This window comes from Mus caroli, unplaced genomic scaffold, assembly GCF_978045245.1.
Source record: "Mus caroli unplaced genomic scaffold, Mus_caroli_1 scaffold_9, whole genome shotgun sequence".
NCBI lineage: Eukaryota > Metazoa > Chordata > Mammalia > Rodentia > Muridae > Mus > Mus caroli.
The window spans coordinates 50,527,501-50,550,671 of record NW_028227264.1 but is presented as its reverse complement, the minus strand read 5'-3'; the positions used below and the strand labels follow the sequence as shown (position 1 = coordinate 50,550,671).

At 42.7% G+C, this 23,171-nt stretch overlaps 1 protein-coding gene across 1 annotated transcript in view; it reads right to left on the bottom strand.

Moving 5' to 3' along the window:
* Dcbld1 (discoidin, CUB and LCCL domain containing 1) overlaps positions 1–23,171 on the bottom strand; it is an 85,336-nt gene that overhangs the window by 1,934 nt on the left and 60,231 nt on the right. The window contains exons 6-10 of the mRNA XM_021174605.2: positions 13,855–13,988; positions 7,514–7,554; positions 6,226–6,313; positions 4,645–4,694; positions 1,925–2,044 (exon numbers count right to left, since the gene is read on the bottom strand). Coding sequence (XP_021030264.1) covers positions 1,925–2,044; positions 4,645–4,694; positions 6,226–6,313; positions 7,514–7,554; positions 13,855–13,988 — 433 coding nt within the window. The remainder of the gene's footprint in view (positions 1–1,924; positions 2,045–4,644; positions 4,695–6,225; positions 6,314–7,513; positions 7,555–13,854; positions 13,989–23,171) is intronic.

Genomic DNA, 23,171 nt, shown 5'->3' with positions numbered 1-23,171 from the left:
TAGTGCACCAGCTGAGAACCGGGCAGGCGGTCGCTGCAGCGTATGCTTTCCCTTCCACTCCATCTCCATTGGTGACTAAAGCATCTCAGGTTCCATGAGACATATGAAATGCAAGTCAGATGCTGCAGTTGGGTCTTAAAACCCCCATAATATCAGGAAGCCACCAAGGGCCATAAGACCTCGGAGACTGGATTGATTCGGTCGAGAGAAAATGTTTTGTAGGGAAGGGGCATTTACTCGCAGATGGTCTTGTTATGCAACCCCAACTAGACTTGAACTTGTGGTCTTCCTGCCTCTAAGCCTTTGGTGTCCAGGGCTGACCACAGACATGCAACTCCATGCCCAGTTTAGGGGTGACTTTTACTTGGTACTAGGTGTTGGCTATTAGGCCTGGCTAGGAGTGACTTCCAAAATTTGGAGGTGGAGAAAAATCCAAAGAGGGTGTGATGACCACCTCTGTATCAACTTGACTACATCTAGAATTAATAAAACACAAATGGCTGGACACATGTGCAAGGAATTTTTTTTCTTAATTACATTAAATCATTTGAAGTGTTAAGACGGATTTCTAATCTAGTTCTACGCCTTTAGTTGGCAGTCTATATAAAGGATATGGAAGAAGGAGGCTTGCTCTCTCTTTGCCTGTTTGCCCCTGCCAGCAAATCCATGCCTTCGCTGGCTGTAGAGTCTGCTTCTTTAGAATTCTGGGCAATACTGAAAGCCAGCTGAGACATCTACCCTCAAGGACTGAACAATTACTGGATTCTTGGACTTTCCATTGGTAGATAGACATTGTTGACTATCTTCATTCTAATAAATTATTTTCCTACACACACACACACACACAGAGAGAGAGAGAGAGAGAGAGAGAGAGAGAGAGAGATTGAGAGAGAGAGGGAGCTTATTCTATAAATTCTGTTACTCTACAGAACCCTGACTGATGCAGAGGAGAAAGAACTATGAAGACAGTTTGATGTGGCAAGAGAATTAGGGGATATGGATAGTTAAACGGATATGAGAGGTAAGCAATAGGTAGTGATGGGCATTCAGATAACGCAATCATTGCTAAGACTGAAACAATTCAAGTCTTTTTTTGCAATGAGGTAGTCAGATTACAACAGGAAACAAAGCAGAGGGGCACCAAGTGACTTCCCTCAAATCACACAGCTGCCAGGCAGTGGAGTCGGGACTGGAAGCCGTGTTTCTAGCATGAGCTGTGTTAGCCATCTGTTAGATCATGGGGAGTGTGGAAATCTCACTCACAACCTACATACATGCTGTCTAAGGTTGCTCTGGGGGCAAGCCGAAGAAGACTGACAGTCAGGAAATAAAGCTGGAAGAGAGACATACTGATGCTTTTTCAAAGATCCTGAACCATTCTGACCCTGACTCTAACTCCCTCCCCTCAAAGGTCGGGTATGTATTCATTCATCACTCAATTAGTCTTTCTTGTCCCTCATTCCCAGAACTTTAATAAAAACCTGAGTAGCAAACATGAATTAAGAGCTTCCTCCCAGCACTCGGGAGGCAGGGGCAGGCTGATCTCTGTGAGTTCGAGGCCAGCCTGGAGTTCTAGGATAGCCAGCGCTACACAGAGAAAACCCTGTCTGGAAAAAAACCAACCAAACAAAACAACAACAATAAAAAGTTTGCAGAGACTAGCAGTGCTGTGGGGCCCTCATTATTTAAGTCATTATATGCCCTGAAGGTGTGCTCAACTCAGATGAAGGGACCATTGACTAATATCTTTGTGTTAGCATGAAACTCTTCCGAGAGTACTGGGATGGGGGGCAGGGGGAATAGGGGAGCACACTTCTGCTATAATAAAGTATCTTACTTAGCCTCACTGCTGTCCCGATTCATGTCTCCCACAAGCAGAACCTCCTTAGAGCACTGCTGTCCCTGGATTATGTATGACACTCACCTGCCATATCACTAGTGATGAGATCCAACTTTTGTGTCATCTCTTTTTCATTGTCATAGCTGATGGTAAATTCCGTCGACTGATGCCTGGCAAAGGGATATTTAATCTGCTTCCAACAGCCTGAAATCAAGAGAATATGAAAGCAGGCATCAGGCATGTAATTCACATACCCATGTGTTCTTCTTTGGTATGTAAGAAGTCAGTCTCTTGCAGGATGCTGACAAACCCACAGCCACAGCTCTTTGGTTGTGTGCAGAGCACAGCATGATAGTAAGGCCCTTCAATACACACATTACCCATCGCTTTATTTTTTTGAAATAGGGTCTCTTTATATACCCCCGGCTGCCCTGGAACTCATTATGCAGGCTAGGCGAGCCTTGAACTCAAGGAAATTTTCCTGCTTCTGCTTCTTGAGTGCAAGGATTAAAGGTTACACCACCATGACTGACTCCCACTGATGAACAGGTGGCTCGGGGGTTAAGAGCATAGGCTGCTCTTCCAGGACTCCGTTTTGAATTCTAGCACACACACGGCAGGTCACAACCATCTGTAACTCCAGTTCCAAAGAATTCAACACCCTCTTCCTGACCATGTGGACACCAGGCAGGGACATAGTTCACAGACATACATTCAGGCAGACAAAACAACCACACACATAATTAAATTTCAAAAAGGTGGATGTAGCTGAATGTGGGAAATGTTAAAAAAAATGAACCTGCCAACTCTCTGTGAAGAGAGAGAAGAAGAAGGACAGAGAAGGAGGTAGAAGGAAGATGGAGCAGAAGCATGTGGCTTGGAGAATCTGCAAGTAATATGGGATCTCATAGATGGGAAATAGTGGTAGATCTGCCCAATGTAGGCGGGTAGCTTGTATTCATATCAATTGGGTTGTGATTTCTTTGACTGGGTTTTTTTGGGTTGGAGATTTACCACAACAGTAGCTTCCAAGCCCTGGAATCATCTGGGCACATTTCCTGTAGGCTCAGCCTTTCCTCAGCATCTTCAGGCCACTGTATTTTCTGGGAAACTGAGGAATGGACCAGGTAGAGTCCATGTGTTTGTTTTGGAGAATTTTTAAGACTCAGGTCAGTAGTATTCACCTGCAGTCCCAGGGGATCAAACCCTCCCTAGCCCTGACTGTATTATTTTGATTCTGAGACTAGAACCCAGGCCAAGCATATGCTCAGCTCACAGACAGGGCTGACGTCACTCCTTGATGACAGTGTAGTAATCTAAGTTTCAGTACACATACACAAATGAACAGCACAAAATTTAAACAGGATGGGGCTCATGCTAAATACAGGTGTGGTGGCATGAAAACTCTGAAGCAGAATATAAACTAGATACGATAAATTTCTTCCTTGTAGCTTTGCTAATTCAAAGGGAAAGAAAATGATCTCTTTTTCAAACCAGAGAGTAGTCTCCTCTTACCTACAGCTTATGTTCCAAAAACAAAAGGGACTGTGGCCCAACAATATTAAATAGGAAAATTCCAGAAGCAATTCCTGTTTTAACTGCATGCTGTCCTCGCACAAGAACCATATGAACCATCCTCCTGTCTGCCACCCTCCTGGAAGGTTAGCGTTCCCAACAACTAGACAGAATCTAGACTCAGCTGGAAAAATGGGCATGTGATGGTGGGGATTATCTTGACTGTATTAACTAAGGTGGATTTGCATACCCAGCCAACATGGTAGCATCCTTTTCCTGCCTGGGAGCCTGACCTGGAGAAGGGGAACTGGGCAGCAGTCTGCATTCATCCCCCTGCGTCTTCCCATTGAGGATGCAGTGTGACCAGCTTGCTTCAAGCTCCTGCCATCTTTACTATCCACCACCAAGGACTGGACCTTGCACTCTGAGTATAAACAGTCCCTCTTCCTTAAGTTGCTTTCTTTCAGATTAGTTTATCACAGCAAGAGGAAAAGAAACTGAAACACTCCCCTTTAGTCACTTTATGATGCGCCCAAAGCAAAACAGTGGCCATGTGGCCATTCTACTCAATACAGTTGTCCGGTTTTGCTATTACTTAGCTTTTCTTTTTTTTTTTTTAAATCCTTCACCATGTCTAATATATAAATGACATTTTTTTTTTCAGGGCTAGGCATGTAAAGACTTTATGTACATAGTTTAGTTCTAGTTACAGTCTTGAGCAGTCCTTAGTGTCTTGGGTCATCACTCACAGATAAAGGGTACAGAACCCAGGATCTTGTAGGTATTAGACAAGTGTTCTACCACTAAGCTAGGCAGCACCCGTCCTACAAAGGTACTGCATTGACAGACCTTGGATGTACTGGCTGGTTGTGTGTCAACTTGACACAGCTGGAGTTATCACAGAGAAAGGAGCTTCAGTTGAGGAAATGCCTCCATGAGATCCAACTGCAAGGCATTTTCTCATTTAGTGATCAAGGGGGAAAGGCCCTTTGTGGGTGGGACCATCTCTGGGCTGGTAATCTTGGTTCTATAAGAGAGCAGGCTGAGCAAGCCAGTAAAGAACATCCTTCCATGGCCTCTGCATCAGCTCCTGCTTCCTGACCTGCTTGAGTTCCAGTCTTGACTTCCTTGGTGATGAACAGCAGTATGGAAGTGTTAAGCTGAATAAACCCTTTCCTCCCCAACTTGTTTCTTGGTCATGATGTTTGTGCAGGAATAGAAACCCTGACTAAGACATTGGACTTTCCCCTGAAGACAGAATAAAACCATAAATGGAGTTTTTAACCAACCTGTTTTCTGAGCGTCAGCTGACACATATGGATTTCCTTTCTTTTTCCTCCTGTCAAGACAATACAAAGCTCTACTGAATATTCATCAGCCAATTTGTCTGCCTGTGACCTCATATAATACGAAGATCAGAAGTACTTACCTCATAGGAGGTTCTAAAAACGGAATTTGCTAGACACCGTCATACGCTTAAAAAGCTCTGTGTGTGTGCCTATGTGTGTGTATGATCATATGTAAACATATCTTTTTTTTATAATCTTCTTTTAAGATTTATTTATTATTATATCTAAGTACACTGTAGCTGTCTTCAGATGCACCAGAAAATGGCGTCAAATCTCATTACAGATGGTTGTGAGCCACCATGTGGTTGCTGGGATTTGAACTCAGGACCTTTGGAAGAGCAGTCGGTGCTCTTAACCACTGAGCCATCTCTCCAGCCCATGTAAATATATCTTATAAGTATGGTCACATATGTTCATTGAGAGAATGTATACTAATTTTATTTTGTATATTAGAAAGCAATGCATTATTGCTTGATTTTTCTCAATAGCTCAGAAAACCAATAAAATCCTTAAGTAATTTGTATGGATAATTTTTATATTCCATTTTTTATAAAGTATGTTATAGGTGCCTTTAAAAGCAATTAACATTATCAGTTATGTTGAAAGTATAAAATGACTTGACATTCTAGTCATACTAATGTATATATTTGTAAGTTCTAAAAGCTTTTTAAATTGTAAAAAGAGAACCTAAGAATATTTCTTATTTTTTTGTTTAAATCCAATTTCTATCATTTGTCATAATAATAAAAATAGCATATAGAGTAATGAAAAAGATTAAGCACCTATCATAGTGAATGTCTTTGTTCCAAGAGAAAACAGCCACATCAGACATTGCTAAGCCATGGTGGGAGTCGAACCCAGGTGCTAGATCTTCTTTCTAATACAGTCTCTACTGGGTGGGGGAAAAGGGAGATTTCACAGGGAACATGTCAGCTCCCACATGTTGGTCCAGCAGTGCTCATGTGGAAGCCAGAGAATGTAGTGCTGCATAATTCTTATGTTACCATCTGGACCAAAATTGCTTGTAAATATCAACATTTCATCTCTAAAGAAGGCGTGCTGCTTCTTTAACACATATGTACCAGAGGAGTAAACCTTTGAGGTTTATGAATGTTAGTTATGATTATTCCACTTGGTGGAAAAGCACCCCTGGGTTCGTCTATAAGCATGTGCCTAGATAGGAAGATCCATCCAAGTCGAGAATGGTACCATTTCCTGGGATGGGGTTTCGGAGAAAATAAAATGGGAATGTGTTAAATGGCAGCATTCCTCTCTTCTTGATTCCTGCAGATCCTGACATCCTACAGATGTGATGTGAGCAGCTACATCACACTCTTGCTACTGTCCTCCCTAACCGTGATGGGCAGATTGGGCAGACTGTGTGTCTTCAAACTGTGAGCCCAAACAAACCCTTCTTCCCTTCCTTAAGAAAAGCTTTTGTCAGAGTAATGAGAAAAGACAACTAATAAACTGCTTATGTATATAATTAGAGAAAAATTGAAAAAGTTTAAATTCACATACTTTCTACAGATTGCAAAGATCCCCATTCCAGTCAGAAGAAGGGCAATGAAGATCACTGATGGAATAGCCACAGTTGTAATATTCATTCCTAGAGGAGAAAGCCACCGTTACAACACAATATCACATAACTCACAAACATACACAAAACTCAGCTTCAGAGCTGAGTTTAGTGGTGTACAGTATTAGGCCCAGCACTTGGGAGGCAGAGACAAGAGGATCTATGTGAATTCTAGGTCAGCCAAAGATACAGGGATACACACAGTGAGATGCTATCTTTTTTTTTTTTTTTTTTTTTTGGTTTTTCGAGATAGGGTTTCTCTGTGTAGCCCTGGCTGTCCTGGAACTCACTTTGTAGACCAGGCTGGCCTCGACCTCAGAAATCTGCCTGCCTCTGCCTCAAAAGTGCTGGGATTAAAGACATGCGCCACCACCACCTGTCGAGATGCTATCTTAAAACAAACAAACAAATAATAACAACAACAAAAAACAAAATTAGCAAAACTGCTTTGTGCACAGAGAAAATGAATACATGTTTGCCTATGATGTTACAAAGTAAAGTCTGAGCTAAATTTGGAACAAAGTCATTCCTCTACCCTAAAATGGCAGCCTTTGTTCCATGTTCCTCAGGATTAGCTCTTACTTTGAGCTTCTTGCTGGGTTCAAGTGAATTCCTTAAATCAGAATTAGACTGGTCAAGGGAGGAAGCTACACATGGCAGGGTGAGGCTCTTGGACTCAGGTCCACAGCTCGTGTGTGTGTGTGTGTGTGTGTGTGTGGGGGGGGGGTGTTGACAGATAACTGCTACCAAGGTTGGGAAGCTGTGAGGTTCTCATTGTCCAAGCTGTGGTACATTAACGGAAGAGGAACTGGAGCCTGAAGTTCCCAAGCAGCGTTTTACTCTGCTACAGAGAACGCCATGCTTCTTTCTCCACTACTCTTTCTGTGTCAAATGAAGAGGCACTCCTGTCCCCAGAAGAGGCTCCTGGCTGTATAAACTGTTAACAAATGGAGGATATCATTCTGCAGCTCTCTTTGTGACCCTTGGGGAGAAAATAAAGGACAATTAGAAGTGAAAATGTCTGCTGGACTTGGTGATGCAGGCCTTTGATCCAAGCACTGGATCGCCACAGGCAGCTGGATCTTTGTGAGTTTGAGGCCAGCCTGATTTACATATCTCATTCCAGGCTACTTAAGGTGCCTCAAAGGACTACATAGTCTTGGGGTTTGGGAGCCTAAATTCCCACTGTAGACTTTAAAACAATAAACTTATAAAAAGCATGATCCTTACCTGGGGTTGTAAAAAGAAATCGCTTTTCCGACAAAGAACCACTGAAACAAAGAAGACAAACAGGAGGCACGTGAGAGAGGTGCTTTGATAGATACTGGAAGCCAGCACAGCATAGCTTCACCCCTGTACAGCAAGGATCACAATCCTGATGCCTTTCTCCTACCATTTATACCAGCATCTTAAGGGTCAGCTAACTCAAAAAATAAATGACATAAATTAAAAAACAAAACAAAACAAAAAAACAGGTGACAAAGGTTGGACTCTGAGACCTGACCTTTTCTATTAATTAAATGCATTTAACCATGACATTCTCACACACACACACAAGGTTACTTCATATTTACTCTTCATCATCCTCATTCCAAGCTCTCCATGGCTTCTCTGAGTAAAGTCATCCATCCTATGTTATTTCTATTACTGTGACAAACAAGCATCTGGAGGGAAAGGTTTGTTTCACTTCATAACTCTTCAGTCAGACTCCATCACCAAGTCAGGGAAAGAACTAAAGACAAAAAGCTGGACAGAGGCAAGGAGTAATGCAGAGGACACGCAGGAATGCTGCTTACTGGCTTGATCAGCCTGCTCACTACACCACGAAGGACCACCTGCCCAGGGCTGGCACAATCCAGTTGGCTGTGCCATCCCATATCAGTCATCAATCAAGAAAATCCATCAGAGTCATGCCCACAAGCCAATTTGATAGAGGCAATTCAACTGAAGTCCTCTCTCCCATAAAGCTAACCCGCATGTCTCCCTTCTAGTTATGTAGCCTGGGCTTTCTGAGTCCTCACTATAGAGGTGAAGCTTTGCATAATCCTCTTGTGTTCCAGCTTTATCTTCCTGGGACTCCCTAATCTTGCTGAATATGATGATCTGTCGTTCCATTCTCCTGCAAACACCCTCAAGTTCATCCGGAACAAAATTCCTTAGTATGTACCATCTTCTTAATCCATTCATCTCTGATGGACATCTAGTATGAGTCCATACATTGGGAGTAAATATGGACAGGCAGGAATCTCTGTGATACGCCGGTAAAAGGCCTTGGTTATATACATTCAAGCATGGTATAACGGGGGTGTGGAGGAGGAGTCTTAGAGTATTTTTTTTTCTTCAAACTTAATATTTGGGATATCGATTACTTGGGAATTTCACATCATGCACCTCAGTCTCACTTACTTCCTTTTTGAGAACCCTCTGGAAAAGGAACATACTGTTGGGAATAAATTTACAATTCCTCACGATCCTCTCTTTTATCGGATAGTTTCTTTTTTCTTTCTCCTGACGTCCCAACATAAAGGACTACACAAGCTCGCATCAACCATGAACACTTACGCTTGCTCTTGTGGCCAGGAGACACTATAATAATTAATTTTATCTTTTTGTTGTCAATCATAGAGGATAAGCATGGAAGGGTTAACTTTTGAACATGAAGACGTGGGTCTCATGAGCTGCTCAGTTGATAATGGGTCCATTGAGAGATCCCTGAAACCCACGCCTACAAGCTGTCCTCAGACTTCAACATGAATGCTGTAGCGTGTTCATGCACATGCATGCACACACACACTCATTTTTAAAATGTAATAAAACAAAATTTTCATCCAAAAGCACAAACCCGAGGGATGGATGGTTCTGCTAATGATTCTCTGCCTGCCTTTCTTCCACTCTCAGCTGGCTTCTGATGACCACTTCACACTGTTCAGCTAACTAAAAGGGACAGAGTCACACTAAGAGTAGACAGACCTCCTTAAGGGCTACCACCTAGGGGAGGACAGGGATCTAAGGTATCCACAGTGGGGTAAACAAATTCCATCAAATTACAGGAATAAGAAGCCTCCCCCGGGACTCCAGAGACAGATAGTCTGGAACAATCTGAGGTAAACACAAAGGAAAGGCTTTCCCTTCTGATGGTCAGCGCCTCCTCGTCCTCATCCTCCTCGGGATGAGGTCAGTCCTTCTTCCTGATTCCATTCTGGCCTACTCAAACTGAGGAAGTGGTCTGACCCCTGGATGAATCCCAGCAGAGTCTAGCTATTTCCTTTAGGGAACCCTTCTTCCTCAGCTGCAACACTTCCTTCAGTGTTGTTTTTCCTGAGTGCCAAGCCATCGTGTGTGGGAACAGAAGTTCAATGACCGCAAGTTCAGTGGTTCCCCAAGGGCAAAACATCACAGATAAAAACAGCTGCTCCCTGAAGATCTGGGATCTAAACAAGCAGAGGGGACTGGTTTCACACACAGCTGACTCCCTGTTCAGAACAAGGACCAGGGAGAAATCACAAGAGCGAGGGGGAAGTACAGTCCTTGCTATAATTCTGGACTTTCTACTCCCACCAAAACCAAAAAACAAGAAAATTAGGTCAAATAACTACATGATATACTGCCAATTCCCTACAAGCTGCTAATCATTTACATTTATGTACATCTTTGGCATGCAATTTTAACTTCAAGTTATTTCAAAATTATATTTATTCATTAAGTCTAACTGCTACATAGCTAATTGAGAGAATGAAACCTACTTTTTTTTTTCTGGTTTTTCGAGACTGGGTTTCTCTGTATAGCCCTGGCTGTCCTGGAACTCACTTTGTAGCCCAGGCTGGCCTTGAACTCAGAAATCCGCCTGCCTCTGCCTCCCGAGCACTGGGATTAAAGGCTTGTGCCACCACGCCTGGCTGGAAACCTACTTTTTAAAATTCAACTGTTTTCATGCTTTTTTTTTTTCTTCAATCTTCCAAAGTTTGAGGTAGATATGTACATAAAAATATACGTATGGAGAGGAGAGATGAAAGATGGCTCAGTGGTTAAGAGCACTTGCTGTTCCAGGGAAACAGCGTTCAATTCCCAGCAACTACATAGTAGATCACAACCTTCTGTAACTTTAATTTTAGGTGATCCACTGACTTCTGACCTCTTTGGCCATGAGGCATTTACATGGTGCACATACATGCATGCAAGCAAAATACTCATATACATAAAAAGTAGGATAAAAATCTTAAGCATATATAGTTTATGTATACACATATGGATTAGCTGGGTGTGGTGGTGCATACCTTTAATCTCATCTCTCAGGAGACAAAGGAAGGGAAGGGAAGGGAAGGGAAGGGAAGGGAAGGGAAGGGAAGGGAAGGGAAGGGAAGGGAAGGGAAGGGAAGGGAAGGGAAGGGAAGGGAAGGGAAGGGAAGGGAAGGGAAGGGAAGGGAAGGGAAGGGAAGGGAAGGGAAGGGAAGGGAAGGGAAGGGAAGGGAAGGGAAGGGAAGGGAAGGGAAGGGAAGGAAGTGTGGAAAAGAAAAGGAAGAAAGAAAATGTGTATATATGGTATAATTTCATTTGTTTCAGTGAAGACATCAGAAGCAGCCTGCTGAGTATGGTGATACATGCCTGTAACCCTAAAAGCTTGGGAAGAGGAAATAGGAGTTCAAGGCCAGCCTGGCTAATATTAAGCTACAGGCTAGTATAGGCTGAGACCCTTTCTTAAAACAAAACAAGGGCTGGAGAGATGGCTCAGTGGTTTAGAGCACTGATGCTCTTCCAAAGGTCCTGAGTTCAATTCCTAGCAACCACATGGTGACTCACAACCATCCTCAGTGGACAGTCTTTTGTGTATCGCATCCAGCAGGGTCTCTCGCATCCAGCACTGTCTCTCCAACTCTTAGATTAGCAACCACTTCCACCCCAAATGGTTGATGGCTTTCTTCTTTCTCCTAAGCCTCTTGTGAGCCAGCACATTTGGCTACAAACACGACAATCTAACAGCCATGTCTACTCCTCTCTGGCATTTTTTTCTCAGCCTCTGACTCTGTCCCCCCTAAGCTTTGTTCCTCCCTTTGGCCATTATCCATGACTGTTACATTTCCATATGTCACATAACCATCTTCTCCCCTAACCCCAGGTGCTTCTTCTAAACCCTACTCCCAGGAGCCTGGGCCAAGCCCCGAACCTGGAAAAGAATTTTAGGCTCAGTTTTTACTGTAATTTCTGGAGTGAATTTTTTTCCTTTTGTTTCAAAAATGTAGACTGATTTTTTCTGTAAAAGCAATGTTGCTGGCTCACACCTTTGTTAAACTATAATACATTTATGTACTTACTTAAAATGACATCAGATTCAATCAACCCTGTGCTAACTTGAGAACCTATCCACTATTGATAATGTCCACCTCTTACCCCCAGGTACTGGGGTCTGGGTATATACAGCTCAGGCTAGCCTAGAATTCACAATTCTCTGACTTTATATGCCCAAGTGCTGGGATACCATACATGCTTCTAATGGGCTTCCTACCAAGCAAGATAGTCCACACTCTTATAAGGACTGTCTTAGTCAGGGTTCTTATTGTTGTGATGATGCATCAGGACCAAAAGCAAGTTGGGGAGAAGAAGGTTTATTTGGCTTATACTCCACATCACTCTTCATCATCATGGGAAGTCAGCACAGGAAATCAAGCAGGGCAGGAGCCTGAAAGCAGGAGCTAATGCAGAGGCCATGGAGGCTCAGCCTGTTTTCTAACAGAAGCTAGGACTACCAGCCAAGGGCCCACAATAGGCTGGGCCCTCCCATGTCAATTACTAATTAAGAAGATGCCCCAAAGGCTTGCCTACAGCACCATCTTATGGAGACATTTCCTTCTCCTCCTCTTCCCCCTCCTCCTCTTCTTCCTCTTCCCCCTCCTCCTCTTCTTCCTCCTCTTCCTCTTCCTCCTAAGAATTATTTATTTTATGTATAGGAGTACACTGTAGCAGCCTTCAGAAGAGGGTATCGGATCCCATTACAGATGGTTGTGAGTCACCATGTGGTTGCTAGGAATTGAACTCAGGCCCTCTGGAAGATCAAGTCAGTAATCTTAACCACTGAGTCATCTCTCCAGCCCCTGGAGACATTTTCTTAATGGCGGGTCCCTCCTCTCAGGTGACTAGCTTGTGTCAGGTGACATCCAGCGCAAGGATGGAATAATGAGATAATAGTCTTGAGTTTCCTGTGTGCAAGAGAGGTCTGGGATGCTAGGGGAGTGGCTGGGAAGTTGAGAACGTGTGCAGCAGACACAGAGCTCTGGATTTGATCTTCAGCATTGAATAAACTGGGTGTGCACTTGCAATCCCAGAACTTTAGCAGCAGTGGAAGGATCATGTGTTCACAGTCAGCAGGGGACAATAATTACAAATGGGACTAGGGTAAAATAGTAAGGCTAAAGACGGCCATGTAGAAGAGAATCCTGATCGATTTCCTACATAGGGATCACAAAGTGGGTGCCGCTTCTGTCCTGAGCCTCATGCTTGGGACTAAAACTGTGGAATCTTGTTCAAAACACAATCACAGTAAAAGGAAACATCTGCAGGGACCTACAGAGTACAGGGGAGAACTGGTAGGGGTGGGTGGGAATGATGGTAATGGGTTAGGGGGAGACCTGGAGTTTCCAGGCGCATGTCTTCCTCACTAACTACCCATCTTCAAGGAGCCTCCTTCTCCACACTGAAGCAAACTGAGGCAACTATCACACTAAGATGTTAACACATAATAAAAGCCACTGCTATCTATCTATCTATCTATCTATCTATCTATCTATCTACCTACCTACCTAGTATCTATGTATGAACGCATGTATGCAAGTATCCATGTATCTATCTATCTATCTATCTATCTATCTATCTATCTATCTATCTATCTATCTATCTATCTATCTATCATCTATTGCAGGCCCCTTTCTACTCTCAAAAATGCTCTCGAGGAATCCTTGAGGGTGGAGAGCACTCAGTGGTTCTATGAATTTTTCAGTTCCCTGTACCCTCAGTATTAGGTAAAATTGGAGATAACTTCAGTAATTTACTGAAACAATAAAAAGCCAAAAGGAATAAGCATTAATTTTCTCCCAAAGGTGCAGCTCGGACTGCCCACATCAGGGCTCAGACATCTGCCATTTTAACTCACGCGCCTGCACAACCAGAAAGCTCTCTTGATACTACATTTATTTTCCACATAAAGACAATAAGTGCTGTTGAAACTCGCACATTTTAAAGGGTTTGTTTATTTTCTTTTTAAAGAAAACACATGAGTGTTTTGCCTTAATGTATGTGCACCACTTGTATGGCTAGTGCCTGAAGAAGAGACCTTAGAACTCGCATCAACAGATGGTTGTGAGCTACCAGCATGGTGCTGGGAATAGAACTTGGGTCCACTGGGAGAGCAACAAATACTCTTAAGAGCTGAGTCATCGTAGTAGCCCCCATATATCACAAGCATTTCCTTGGCCCTCTGCCACTTGGCATTATATCCCTGTTGTCCTTTCAAAATTGCAGGCGGATTGATTAATTACGGGCTTCAGGGCTTTCTCCTCTCAGAACACAAGCCAAGTACTTACTGCCGGGAGAGCACACCATTGGCCAGGAGTCCTTCATAGTGACTTATCCCTTTGCTCTGAAGCAAGTTGATGTGGCCACCTAGTTCATCTGTGATGATCCCTGCGTGGATGGCAGCTTTGCACAATAAAGAGGTCTGAAACAGAGTGACATGATTATTCAGCACTCACCGGTTTAAAACAAAGCTGGAATTTTCTACTTTCTACTTTTGTTTGTTGGGGGTGGGTGGGGTGTTCATTTGTTTGTTTGTTGTTGTTGTTGTTCTTTAGAGACAGAGTCTCATTATTTAGTGCCGGTTATCCTGGCACTCACTACGTAGACAAGGCTGGCTTTGAACTCACAAATCTGCCTATCTCTATCTCTGGAGTGCTGGGATTAGAAACATATTCACTGTGTTTTCCATTTTTGGTTGCTTAGTCATTTACAGTAGTCCTCCGCCCCCAAGAATAACGTTTCTAGCATTATTATCTTAACTTCTAGCTGCAAAATCTGAACATGTCAAAGAGTTCGCCTTGTTCTGCCACAGTTCCTGAGGCCCTACTAACTGACATGCATGTTAGTGACATGCACAAGGACTCTTCAGTGCCCCAAGGACAATTTCAGACTAGCAGAGCCAAAGAGCTCATCTGTCAAAACCGCTCACATGCTCATATGTCACTGAGTTCAGGGTAGGTTGCTATGCAGAAAAAGATAATGGGGTTTGTCTCTTAGACTTGGTTTACAAGCAGTCTTAAACAAGGTGGAAAGCAATCTGGGTAGTATTCAACGTACTGCAACTTCACATTAATTCTTTGATTTGGTACAACATCAAAACCAAGATGGCTGACAGTTGCTACATGGAACAGCAAGTTCCATGTGGAATGATCCAACAAACAATCAAACAAACAAACGAAATCTCAGCATTCATCTCACTTTCTGAATCCTTTCAGTGAGCCTAAAAGCCCGTGACTGCTGGGCTAGCTGCTGGTGGGCGCCTTCAGCCCCAGCTATATGCTGTTTAGGTGAATTCGGCAAAAGCAAGATCCAGAGGCTGGCTCTGATTAAGACAGGCTAGGGGGTGACACTGGCTCTGAAGAGAAGTTATGGAAAGACAAGACTGTGAGGTGACCAGGTCCAAAGGTCCCCAGAAACAAATGTGGATGGGAAGACAGTAGACAGACTTGGCATTTGAGCCAAGAAGCAATTCTAAATAAAGTTGAGCTGTGTGCTCTGCATCTTCCATTTAGCTAATTCCAAATCCAAGAAGACAGAGAGGGTTATGCTGTGTCTTAATCACTGGACCTAAGTAGTTTTCTATATTCCTGAGAACATTGATTACCTGAGTCTCAATCTGAATGTTTCCTCAAATCTAAGGTACAGCACATGCAGAAGCAATGGACGGTATTTGTAACCAGTTATCTGGGGGTTGCAGTAACACCAAGGAATTCTGTGACTTTTTTTTTCCTTTTTCTTTTTTCTTTTCTTTTTTTTTTGGGGGGGGGGGGTTCGAGACAGGGTTTCTCTGTATAGCCCTGGCTGTCCTGGAACTCACTTTGTAGACCAGGCTGGCCTCGAACTCAGAAATTCTCCGGCCTCTGCCTCCCGAGTGCTGGGACTAAAGGCGTGCGCCACCATGCCCGGCTTTTTTTCTTTCTCTTAAGAGATTTCATATTTCCCACCTGAGATCTGGCAATGGAAGTCAGTTCTGCAATAAGTTATGTCATCGTTACAAACAGAACATACAACAAAAGAGAAGCCCAATAGAGATGCTGACAATACTGTCCCCTTTGGGAACAGGGAACCTAGGACAATCTTGTCCTCTAGAAGAAGACAAAGGAAGATGACTGATAGTGTAGACACATCTTGCTTTTGAAAAAAACTTCCTGGAATCTGCCTTCTGTAGGAAGCTTTCTCTACAGTGAAAAACACTGGTAACCGCAGCAATTATGAAATGGAGGCACTCGGGTTCAAGGCGATTTCCAGCTATTTAGAAGCTTCCAGACCAATCCAGACTACATGAGACTCTGTCTCATCAAACAAAACAGGATTGGGGGATGCTCAGCTGATCAAGCACTTGCTGAGCCAGTGTGTGAACCTGAGCCTTCAGATCCCTAGAGCCTATGTAAAGCCAATACATTGCAGTGCCTATAATCCCAGCATCCCTAGGGCAGGAAGGGAAGCAGAACTAAGATGCCTGGATAGCTAGCTGAAAAGACTGCCTTAAACAGGGCTGGCGAGATGGCTCAATGGTTAAGAGCGCCGATTGAAACCACATGGTGGCTCACAACCATCTGTAACGAAATCTGATGCCCTCTTCTGGAGTATCTGAGGACAGCTTCAGTGCACTTACATATAATAAATAAATAAATCTTTAAAAAAAAAAAAATAAGAATGCCGGGCGGTGGTGGCACATGCCTTTAATCCTAGTACTTGGGAGGCAGAGGCAGGCGGATTTCTGAGTTCGAGGCCAGCCTGGTCTACAAAGTGAGTTCCAGGACAGCCAGGGCTATACAGAGAAACCCTGTCTCGAAAAACCAAAAAAAAAAAAAAAAAAAACAATTAAAAAAAAAAAAAGGTGAAAGTCAAGGACAGACTTGAGGTTGTCTTTTGTTTCTCTTTGACCTTCAAGTGTGCATTGTAACACACACACATTCCATACCCCTGCCCCCATAAAGTCCGTGGGAGGACTGGAGAGATGCTATTTCAGAAGACCTAGGTTCAATTCCCAGCACCCACATGGCAGCTAACAGCCATTTGTAACTCCAGTTCCAGAGGATCCAAAGTTCTCTTCTAGTCTATGCAGGTACTATACTCATGTCATGCACAATAGGTATGTAAGCAAAATATTCATACATGTAAGCTTTTTTTTTTTAAGTCTCAAAAAGTTAAAAAAAAAAAATGGGTAGGAAAATGGAAGTGAGATGGTCTAGTACGTAAAGGATCTGCTACCAAATCTATGACCTGAGGTCAATCCCCGGGAGCCAATGAGAGAAGCACCTCTTGTCAGTGTTTTCTGAACTCTAACTCTCACTGTGTGTAGTGCGACTCTCAGTGGTGGTTTGAATGAAAATGGCCCCCATAGGCTCAGATATTTGAATTTTTGGTCTGCAATTGGTGCAACAGTTGGGGAAGGATTAGGAAGTGTGGCTTTGTTGAAAGCGGTGTGTCATAGGGCAGGGCTTTGAGGTTTCAAAGGCCCACACCATTTTTAACTAGATCTTTCTCTACCTCAAGGTTGTTGGCACAAAATGTAAACTCTTAGCTACCATGCCTGCCTATCACCACACTCCTCGCCATGATGGTCGTGAAGTGCAAGCAAACCCCCAGTTTAATACTTTCTTTTATAAGTTGCCTTGGTCATGTTGTCTCATCACAGAAATAGAAAACTATAATATCCCCCCATAATAATAAATGAATACTTTATATAAATAAATACAATAAAATTATTTTAAAAGGGACTATATATATAACACAGAAGTGGAGCACTTGGCTATCATGTGCAAAACCAAAGTTCAATTCACAGCCCCATTTGCACAAAATTTTAAATAATTTATTAAAATTATTGATATAATTATTAAATTATAAATAAAAATTATTAATAAAAATATAGTTTGCAGTCTCATGAGTCTTTCTTTCTTTCTTTCTTTTTTGTTTTTGGGTTTTTTTTTTGGGGGGGGGTGTTCAAGACAGGGTTTCTTTGTGTAGCACTGGCTGTCCTGGAACTCACTCTGTAGACCAGGCTGGCTTTGAACTCAGAAATCCTCCTGCCTCTGCCTCCCAAGTGCTAGGATTAAAGGCATACGCCACCACTGCCCAGCTGAGTCTACTTCCAGTAAAAAGCTCTCTTTGTGATAATACACACTTATAACCCCAACATTTGGGAAGTACATATAGGAGGGTCAAGAGTTCAAGATCAGCCTCAGCTACATATCCAGCTTGAGGTCAGCCTGGGTTGTATATGACTGTATCAGAAAACCTTCCCATGGCTAGGAATCTAGTCCATGGAGGAGCTTGTTCAGAAGGTTTCTGTTCCGGGCATGAAGTCATTTCTCTGTTCTGGCTTATTTTCCTAAATCAACTGGACAGCAGCAAGGGTAGACTAGCCTATCTAGATTATGTGGTATCCACTCTGGATGTCTGCCACCTTCTGGTTCTAGGTCCACATAGACCTGTTCCCTCCCCACCCCCACCCCCTGTGCCCCAGAATAGATGCAAATTAGCTATGGTCTACTGGTCAGATATTCCAACTGCTTCGAATAGTTTCTTACACAGAATTGTGCCAGTAATGAAGTTAACATTCCAGGAGCTATGTGCTCTACAGAACTCGCTGTGATGGAGAGAGTAGATAGAGGTCATTGAGCGACAATGTCCATCACGAAATATTCTGATTTACCCAAGAAAGAACGAACGGAAGGAGTCCCATGGTCCAGACTCCTATTAAGTAAGATTTTAACTGTAGATTGATTTCCCCATATTTAATGCAGAGCATGGGATACATATTCATGAGACTAGCCACCAGATCTGTCCATTCAATTATTCTGGTTAATAACCTTCCCCACAATTATTTCTTTTATTAAAATAAAAAAGACTTCCTCATCCTACAATTGAAACATAATTCATGCTTATGAGTGTGGTTTTCTCCCCCTGGTATCAAGTTTAAAAGTTCAACTTCATTAAATCTGATTAAAACAACAACAACAACAACAACCTCCCCTTTGAACAACTAATGGTTTGATTTCCTTGGTAGTCTGCAGTGCAGATGTGGCTCAGTCTAAGTCAAATGCATATATGGGCAAACTATATTACCAGTGTATGTTGATTAGTGGTTTGCCTTAGACAATATTCATTAACTCAGATGAAACAACAGCATTATAATTCTTGAAGGAGCAAGGGGAACACATACACATTTTTATTCTTCAATTTTTAAATGTATATTTATGTCTATATACTATTTGCATATATTTAGGAAATATGAAAAGCACTCTCATCACTGTCCAGTTGACAAGAGAGTTTCAGGTTCAAAGCTGGCCTGGGCTACACAGAGAATTCAGCATCCACTTGAGTTATAGAATCAAACACTAACCATTCCCCCCCCCCAAAAAAAAAACCCCAAAACAAACAAAACCCAACATTTACTACACTGAGCTGACTATGCATCACACTGAGCTGACTATGTCACAAAAGTCTGCCAAACAGCAGCATGAAGACTCACAGGACTGTACAGATGATGAAATCACACCAGCACTGTAGCATTTTCTTAACATTCCTCTAAAGAAATGTCAACAGACTGTCAAAAGTATTAACAATGCTTTAACCAAAATAGATACAAAAGTGATCATTCCGGGGACTGGAGAGGTGGCTCAGTGGTTAATAGTGCTTCTTGCTCTGGAAGAGGACCAGAGTTCAGTTCCTAGAGTTCCAGCATGGCCTTGGTAGGGACAGAATGACACAGTTCCTTGAGGGCCTCCACGAGTGTCATGGCTGCTGTGGGAGTAAGGCTTATTTGTATAATAATGTACACATTTTACATTTCTTCTCAAAGGAAAGTCCTCTCGGTTAACAGTAATGACTCTGTGATAATCAGAGATAGTCAGGAAGGGGAAGATGTGGCTAGCACATCAGCAAAATAGTAAATGCTGGGACTTTCAGAATAGCCCTTAAGGCTGTGTAAGAGAACTCCAAAAACATGAGTACAAAAATATCTAATTTCTCAGGGATGGAGAGATGGCTCAGTGGTTAAGGGCACTGGCTGCTCTTCCAGAGATCCTGAGTTCAATTCCAGCAACTACATGGTGGCTCACAACATCTGTAACGGGATCTGATCCCTTCTTCTGGTGTGTCTGAAGACAGATATACATAAAATAAATAAATAAAGTATATTTTATATATATATATGGCATTGGGCTATGCACAGACAGTCTGGTTTCCAGCTGAACCCTGGAATAATTTACCTACATGGAATGGAAGGCGTTCTCTCATGTCTCCTGGAACTCTGGCTCCTGTCTAAGTTACTGCCCTACTCAGCCCCCACAAGAGAAGCAGGGCTAGAAGTCATGTAGGCAATTTCTCAAGCTTCTGACCTTCAGGCTAAACTCCTCCCCAGTTACCTAGCAACAGTAAAGATAACCCACACCATAAGAAGGGCTGTTTGGCCCCTCCTTGCTCCTTTGTTCTCTAGCTCTTCCTCTCCTCTCTCCTCTCCTCTCCCTCTCCTACTCTCTAGCCATACTTTCTCTCTCTCTCTCTTGCCTTTAGTCCCAGCACTTGAGAGGTAGAGGTCAGCGAATTTCTGAGTTTGAAGCCAGCCTGTTCTATAGAGTGAGTTTCAGGACAGCCAAGGCTATACAGAGAAACCCGGTCTCGAAAAAAACAACAAAACAAAACAAAACAAAACAAAAAAGGTGCTTGTGTCTCCTAAAAATCAAAGGGCTGGGTCTCAGAATGCTGGTTCAGTGGTTAATCAAAAGGATACCTGGAGTAAATGACTGGATTGATAGGTAAAATAAAAGACTGGGTTTATGATCTGCAAGAGATGAGAATTTTTAGAATAGCAAGAGAGAACTGCTTGGAGAACAGGCATGAACAGAACATAGAGAGCGAGCTGTCTGGACATCTCCGAGGGGAGCAGAGCATAGAGAAAGCAATCTGGAAAGCCAACAGAACATAGGTCATCAGCTTGGACCCACGACTTGATCTCAAGTCATTTGTTTAGCCACTTTCAGACGCCCCTTCCTCAGAACCCCTCTCCAAGGCTGGTCCTTGGCACTTCAGCTCCAGGGGGATCTGACACCCTCTTTTGGAGAACCTGTACACATGTGGAAATATGTACACATAAATGTATATATAAATATAAAGTAAAAAAATCTAAAAATAGAATAAGCATTTAGCTTGCAGTTAATAAAATTTAACTAACAAATGCCAGTGAGGTGCAATAAAGTAAAGCATGTGCTGAAATGGCAAGATGGGAAGTTATAAAACACAGTCTAGGGAGAAGGAGGCAAGAGAGTTACAAGTTCAAAGCCAGCCTGGGCTACTCGGGGAAGTGAATGTCTTCTCCAACTACAAAATAAAACACTATCTCAAAGAAACAAAACAAAAGAAACAAAATGAAATAAAGTTAATCACCAGTCACGTGGCTTGTCCCTATGTGCTTCACCACAGTTCCTATAGTCTTTTTATTGGTGTATTTGTAACATTTTTTTATAATCCTATAGACATTTTAGGAAATATGAAAAGTAAATTGTAACTATGTAGAAACACCTATTACTCATTTTTCCCTAGCTTTTTGGGGGGTTGTTTCTCTCACCCCCCTTTTGTTTGCCTAGTCTAAGAATATACTTTTAATTTTTCATATTTCTCCAATAGTCTTTATTTTTGAGATTATAGTCGCATAATTTCTCCCTTCCTTCTCTTCCCTCCAAGTCCTCCCCTCTCTGCTGTACTTTAGATTTGTGTCCTTCTTTTCATTAATGATTTGTGTGTGTGTGTGTGTGTGTGGATTTACCTGCTCATTCTGTATAATGGTATTCATGGTTCTTGTCAGGGCTGATCATTTAGAGTCGACTAATCAATTGGTGTGTTCTTCCCCGGAGAAGAATACTTCTCTTGCTCCCAGTTTCCTGTATATCTTTGAGCAAGGCTGAAGTCTCCTGGGCTTGCCCGGTCCATTTGGGCGCATCTACTGCTGTTCTTGTTTAGCTCATGTTTAGACAGTTCCTTGAATACTATTTGAGAATAATTAATTTGTAAAATGAATTAGTTAAGGGCAGCAAGATGTCCCAGTCCTAAAGGTACCCACTGAGCTGCCAAGGGTCTACTTAAGCTCAGTGATGGTTTGAATAAGAATTGCCTCAATAGGCTCATTTGAATGTTTTAATCACCAGGGAGTGGTACTGTTTGAAAGGATTAAGAAGTGTGGCCTTGTAGGAAGTATGTCCAAAACCCAAGCCAAGCCCAGTCTCTTTCTCTCTCCATCTCTCTCAGCTTCTATTCCAGCACCATGCTTGCCCCCATTCTCCCCACCATGATGATAAAACCCTCTAAAACTGTAAGCAAGCCCTAATTACATGCTTTTTTTTTTTTTTCTAAGAGTTGCCTTGGCCATGGTGTCTCTTCACTACAATAGAACAGTGATTAAGATAAATTCAATCTCTGGAATCCATAAAGCGAAGAGAAAATCAGCTTCCACAAGCTGTCTTCTGACCATCACTTGCATCATGATACATAATGCCCCACCACACAAAAGAAATAATAATAATAATGATAATAAATTAGTTAAGTGACATATACCATTGAAAAGCAGATGTACCTCACTATCAGAAAGGTGGGAAGGTCAGCAACAGGATAGCGGACCTCATGGCCTACATGGCCTCCAAAGAGTAAGAAACCCTGGACCACCCACCCCAGCAAGGACACTGAGAGCAAGAGAGAGGCCCTTGGTTGCTGAGGAGTCCCTGTCCCAACTCCGGCCCCCAACACTGAGCATCTCCCTCACAATTTCCATCCCAGAACCCCATAATAACAGGAGGGACCTAGGGAGCTCTCCCTACTCTCTTGAATACCATCAATATGTTTGCTGTACACCCCCCCCCCACACACAAACACCCCAAAAATAAGGAAGGAAGGAAGGAAGGAAGGAAGGAAGGAAGGAAGGAAGGAAGGAAGGAAGGAAGGAAAGAGGTGAAAAGGTGGTGAAGGAAAACTGTTCTGTGGTCAGAACTTAAGGAGAAGCCCAAAGCCCACACTGCCTTGGGCTTTGAAAACAGCCACTTGAATCTGCAAACAGAAATAGAATGGATGCCTACATTGTCAGATGAAGCAGACCCCAGAATCTTAAGGACTCAAAAAGGCCCTTTTAAATTCTTCACATACAGCTTCTGAAGATCCATTCTGTCCCCATCCCATCGGCAGCGCCGCGCACACATACTATCACCAACAACTGCTTATAACATCTACATATTTCTCTAAATACCATATTGTACTCTATGCTATTTAATTATTCCTTTTTTGCAGCTGAAATTGGCATCTCTATATTTATCCAGGGATCCTGCTGCTTTTTAGGGCCACATAAAACGTAGCAATGCCTTTTCTGTGATGATACCTTTAAGATCACATATTCTCAACAAACTATGTAATCCCAGCACTTGGAAGATAGAAACAGGAAGAAGACCAGGAGCTTAAACCCAGCCCTGGATACACAAAGCTGAAGGCCAGCCTGGGGCTACAAAGGATTCTGTCACAAACAAACAAACTCAAAGATACAATCTCCCTCAAGTCTGAATGCTTCTACTTCAGTGACTCCACAAGTAATTAGTTTTCCAGATTTTGTTTTGTTGATGTA